Source organism: Pinus tabuliformis, chromosome 3_1, assembly GCF_031772625.1.
Source record: "Pinus tabuliformis cultivar Carrire ecotype Pingquan chromosome 3_1, CPIR1, whole genome shotgun sequence".
In the NCBI taxonomy this organism is placed as follows: Eukaryota; Viridiplantae; Streptophyta; class Pinopsida; order Pinales; family Pinaceae; genus Pinus; species Pinus tabuliformis.
This window is the reverse complement of record NC_142301.1, coordinates 648,472,939-648,479,021: the sequence shown is the minus strand read 5'-3', so window position 1 is coordinate 648,479,021 and position 6,083 is coordinate 648,472,939. Positions and strand designations below refer to the sequence as shown.

Below are 6,083 nucleotides of genomic sequence, written 5' to 3'. Positions count from 1 at the left end.
ATATTTCTAATAGAGTAAGTATACATCTGTGAAATCTAGCAGTTAAATCTTTGTGTGGAGGGAGGTGGGTCCCTTGACCCACAAAAAAAGAGATGCCATAAACCAATTTGATGTCTAACCAGAGATGTAACCTTAAAATAAATTAGATTGTTATTATATTATTATATATTACCAAAATACCTAGATAACAAAGTTCCATATCTTCAATAATATAAGGCTTGCAATGTGCCCATGGGTGCAATAACTAATATAAGTCATGCAATGTGCCCATGTGGGAGCACTAACTAATATAGATAAATCTTTATGGAAACGAGTGGTTCCTAGAATCCTAAAAGATGTACTGTAAATTCAGTTCAATACTTTGAAAATGAAAGCTCTCCACATTAAAGAAGAAAAATCCCTTTCATTATTGCATAGATAAAGTTACAACTATACAGTTCAGTATAATTAAATATCTATGGTCTCAAAGAATTTAACTGATAAAAATTATGCAGCAGGCCAAAAGGATTTGACTCTCGCTGATGGAAATTTTAAACTGAACAAACAACTATATAATATATGAAGTGCACTTTGCTTTAGCCTACCGAGACTCACCTTGTGAGTTGATCCGCCTTCATACACTGAACATACTTCCGATGGCAACCTAATAGCACATAAGAGAACACATATGGTACATAGGAAGGAGTCCTGTACATTCAAATATTCAACCCGTTGCATAATCCGCAGCATTCACAGTGAGTTTATGCACCAAAGCCATCAGGGCAGACTGTGAACGATCATCCTGTGTTGTTTCTTCTGGGTGGTGGTGGTGATGTCTCTCTTCACTACTCATGCTTTGCTGCTGTTCTTGTTCATGTTCTCTCCTCTCAAAAGCATCAAGAAATTTCTGCTGCTGCATCTCTAGCATTTCTTTTACCAGACTGTCCATTGTGCTGCCCTTTTTAATATTGCCTGAGAATGTCTCTTCAAAGGCATTGGGTTTGGATCCACTTTCAGTGATGATGCCCAATGTATTTGAGGCTTGGACTCCAGCAGGCAGATGCTGTCTTGTTTTGAAGCGTTTCTGTACTTGATCAACAGGATGGTCATCTTGGAAGAAATGGTCATGTACAGTAGTAGTTGCAGCATTGGTTTTTGCCAAGGATGTTTGCCCTGCCTGATCTCCATGGATCATAGCTGCTAGAAGTTCTGAATGATCAGATGGCCTAGTTTGAGCATGTTCATCGTCTTCTCCATTATTATTATCATTGATGTTCTCATGGTCTGGATCAGCTTGATCATCAGAGGAATGAGATTGATCTGTCTTGCTAGACTTGGGATTATCACTATATAGAAGGTTAAGCTGATGAAAGTAAGGACATGTCTTGGCATTTTGGGGGCGTTTTTTAATGTTATCCTTTGTCTTCCTGAAATATTTGTTGATATTCTCCCACTTTTCTTTGCATCTCTTAGCACTTCTCTGGAATCCTAGGCTAGCCATTCCAGAAGAAATTTCTTCCCACAGCGGTCCTTTGAATCCTGCCTCTCGAAATCTGACATCCATTTTACTGCGTAGCCTTATCAAGGACTGTACTTCAGGCTTAGGCCACCTTTTGCAGTTAGGGTCCGGCATAGCTGCATCAGTGGCTAATTTGTCCTGGTCTTGTTGTGTTTCAGTTGGTGGTTCAGTTGGTACCGAGGGTGGTGGGACTGAAGTGGGGAGATTCAGACTTTGTCCTGTGATTTTCTGCAGAAATGCAACAATTGCTGCTTCACGACTCGATGCAAGGGCATGCTCCTGTGCACGAAGTTCAGTTTCTCTGTTTAAACGGGCCATTTCCTGACGCTTCCAGGTTTCTTCTCTTTTCAATCTCTCTTGCTCTCGGCGATCTATTGCTTCTAGGAATTTTCTGTGCAGTTCCTCCTGATGCCCCATTACCTGCTTGACCAAGCTCTCGAAGAACGCTGTTATCGATGCCAAATGCTTCCTCTTTCTCTTCTTCCTGTTAACCTGTTCAAGGGTTTTGGGAGGGCTAGGGTTTTGCAGCGGGGTATTATTACAGTGATCATCCTCTGAGGTGTTATCAGATGACAAGTTTAGTGATGCTGCATTGCTGGTTTTTTCAGGCCCTCCAATGCCTGTAACTTCTTGGCCAGTAGTACGATTGGCAGAACGAGAACCGCCATGGCTGTTGCTATAAAGAGCTTCAAGCTCACTGAAAAACCTATAGCTCTTACCATCCTGCCTTCCGATTCTTCCATCCTTGGTTTTTTTATAATATTTGCTGATATTTTCAAACTTTTCCTTGCATTTCTTCGCGCTTCTGTAATACCCAAGCTCGCCAAGCTTCCTGCACATAGCACAGCAAGCAATATCCATGAGACAAAATTGAGTGAAACAGCTCATCCATCAAAACAAAAAAAAATTGAAAGCAACGCCACGAAGAAAATCATATGATTTTGTATACACACGTGCTACAGTTTTAACCATGCACGTACGGAGGAACTGATTTGCTTATCGATTACCCAAATTCAAAGGTATTCACGTGCTGGCCAGTGGCCACCACGAAGGTTATGATTAAACATAATGTACAAAAGTGAAGCATTGCTCCCGTGAAATATCATATCAGACCGTGGGGGGACTTCATTCCAGGCAGTCCCCCGAAACCCCATATAGATTGCACTTGAGAACCCAACACGTTAGCAGAACATGCCATGACATGGGTTTCAGATGAATCAAATCCAGGTACACCATGATGTTGATACTCAGCTTTTTTGGGGTTTGTTTTTCTTCTGTAGCTTCAGCATTTTGCAGAAGGATTTCATACAGTTTCAAGCTATTTAGCATATTCGATCTAGATTTCGAAGCTTGAGTTTTTTTCCAGATCAGGCAAGTGGATTTGGACTGGTGTCATCGAATAATTCCTACCAATATAAAATAGTTTCCCTAATATGCATGTATTACGGTCAGATCTGAGAGTCTAGGATGCTGAGAGCATGAACCTATATTTTAATGAAGGGAATGATTCAAATTAGTTCAATGTAGGAACTCTCATAGACTGTATGATTCCATCAAAGTCCCAGAATCTACGGTCGCATAGTCTGGTTAGCGCAGATATATCGATCTCTTCTGTGGTGCTATTAGCTTTTGGAACCCTAGGTCATGATTACATCAGAAGGGGGGGAGTTACGATGAGATCCATACCAAGTTGGAGTAAAGACCTGGTCAATGACACATGAAGTGAAGATCCTCACTAAAACATGAAGTGGAGATTTTCACGGTTGGAGATCATATTTTAGAGTAAAGACCTGCTCAATGAAACCTGAAATGAAGATCCTCAATAAAACATGAAGCGAAGATTTTCACAGTTGGAGATCATATTTTAGGTCATGAATATACGAGAAAGGGGAGAGTTACAATGAGATCCTACTCAATAATTCACGAAGTCATGATTTTCACAGTTGAAGATCACATTTTGACAATTTTTGTTTGGATTATAGAACTTCAACTTCAGTGGACGCTCCAACCATTCATCCATCGTCAAGAACACATATAACTTTCGTTCTTTCGAAGATCATACTTACATTTAGAAGATCATATATATTTACATAGCTGGTTAAAGTTATCTTTAAACAATAACACATGAAGCAAAGGATTCACATATTTTGACATTTTTTTATCATACTCACATTTAGAAGATCATACTTATATAGCTGGTTAAGTTTATCTATAAACAATAAAACATTGAAGCAAAGATTTCACATCTTTTGACAATTTTCTTTGGCATTATAGAAAACTTCAACTTCAGTGGAAGCTCCATCCAGCTCCATCCATCAGAGACACATAAAGTTTTCCTTCTTTCGAAAAAAAGATCATACTGAAGATAATACTTACATAGCTGGTTAAGTTTATCTTTAAACAATAAAACATGAAGAAAATTTATCTTTAAACAATAAAACATGAACAAATTGAAGACAAGATTTGCACAGTTAGAGATCATATTTCGACAATTTTTCTTGTAAATTTTGACAATTTTTCTTCGGATTATAGAAAACTTCAACTTCCACTTCCATGGACGCTCCTCCATCATCAGGGAGCGTAAAGCTTTCCTTCTTTGCAAGATCATACTTGCATTTCGAAGATCATACTTTCATAGCTGGTTAAATTTATCTTTAAACAAATAAATAGTTAGAGCTTCAAAAAGACGATGAGTAATAACAGTGTACAGAAATCGAATAGAAACGGCCTTAACCTAGAAGCAAAGGGACTGTAAAAATTGTTTCTCTCATATTAAGGATACTTCAGAACTTTAAAAACGGGCACTGAACAGCCTTAATCTAAACTGTGATGAATCTGTAAAAAAATGCTTCTTTCTCATAGATCCTGCAGGACTACTAAGTTTCAAGATTCTGCAGGTTTACAAGGTCTCTTTATGAAGCAAATAACTAGATCAAAGCCAGATGGAATGCAAGAGACTTAGATAAAAGTACACCAGGAAGAAGATACCTAGCTCAACTACATAAAATGTAGGAGAGTAAGTTATAACAGCATATAGTATGTGATATATGAGTTTTGTCAAAGAAGATATGTAGATCACAGACTGAGAATTAAATTAGTTTGGGATCTAGACTCTTGGGCATGTAGAACATCAGACATGTACAGCACCTGACAAGGAATTTAATTTTGGTTAATTGTGATAAACTCCCATCAATCTGCCATTAAATTATACACAGCTCAGCTCAACTCTGGTGGAAGGGAGAAGTTACTATTCTATTATCGTCCACTTACACAACACAAAGCAGGAGAGAAGAGTGTATAAATACAACGATGTCCTATGCTGCAAGGACAAGCAGTAACAGCAAATTTACTGAATTTCCATGAAAGCATACACAGAACAACAGTGCAGCAGCAGTCAAGGTCTGAGACATTGCAGTGCACGGGGAAGATACAAGAAATACTATTACCGTGAGACGTTTTCCCAGAGCGGCCCTTTGATATTCGAGTCCCTGAAATTGGTGTCCAACCCAGAGCGGATCCTCAGGAGCGCCAGTGTCTCTTCACGAGGCCATCTGTTAAGACCCCCGCCACCTCTTTCACCCTCGTCTCCGCCCCCATCATCGTCTGTAAGGGGCTGCGGGGGTACCTGATCCCGTCCTTGCACATGACCGAGAGCTGTAGTTTCTCTCAGGCTGCTAGCGTAAGCCTTGTCACGGGAACGAAGAGAAGCATCGGAGGATTCTGGTCCCTGCAACCCAAGCTGATGCTGTTGCAGGACCTTCTGATTTTGAAAGCCAACCTGCTGAATAGCCTGACGGGCCTGTAGAGGGTGATTAGTATTATGATTAATTTGTTCCTGTGAAAGAGCTGCAAACAAGCCATGAGGACTAGAGCAGCCTTCAACCACAAATTGTTGGATCCCTGGAACCCCCCCATATTGCCCATGACCAGATTGCATCCTTATATTAACTGAATCCACCCAACCAAAGTCTTTTGCTTCACAAACAAATTCTCAGTTAAAAAACGACTTTCACACAAATCCTGTTACTACTACCACTACTACCCCAATCGCCATTTGCGGGGATTAACAGCGAAAAAGAAAAAAAAACTCTCCTCTCAATTCTCAGGCCATGGATGTATGGATATATTGCATGACGGAGAAAGATAGAAAGCAATTCACCACCGGAAAACAGATGTACCCCAGAAAAGAGTTCGGTTTTTTCAAAAAAACAGGCCACCTCTGCCATAATATTGACATCATCATGGCCTGCCAAAATGGTCTCCTCTTGCAGGAGAAAGAGACAGATGTCCATGGGAAATGGTGTACATGAAACCGGCGCGGGTTCAGGGATTCCGATGACGCCATCTCCAGTATCCTCAGATTTTTTGTTTTTTCTACGTTTTCTTAAAAATCATAATTATTATTCGGTTTTTCGCTTGCCGTGTCAAACCGGGTGACGGGTATACCTATCCCGGCGTCTAAGGTTACCTGAGTGATTATTAGTGAAATAAAGTCGAAAGATAAGGTTATTTAAGTGATTATTAGTCAAATAATGGAGTGGTTGGTATAATGAGATGTTATTTTTTTAATTAATTTTAAATCTTA

General features: G+C 39.7%; 1 protein-coding gene across 1 annotated transcript; it reads right to left on the bottom strand.

The window, feature by feature from the left end:
- Window positions 1-383: 383 nt before the first annotated feature.
- On the bottom strand, window positions 384-5,754 carry LOC149188734 (trihelix transcription factor DF1-like). Its single transcript, XM_089411695.1, has 2 exons — window positions 4,945-5,754; window positions 384-2,330 (listed from the first exon to the last, which is right to left on the bottom strand). The coding sequence occupies exons 1-2, from the start codon at window positions 5,433-5,435 to the stop codon at window positions 704-706; spliced, it is 2,118 nt and encodes a 705-aa protein (XP_089267821.1). The 5' UTR covers window positions 5,436-5,754; the 3' UTR covers window positions 384-703.
- Between the last annotated feature and the right edge of the window lie 329 nt (window positions 5,755-6,083).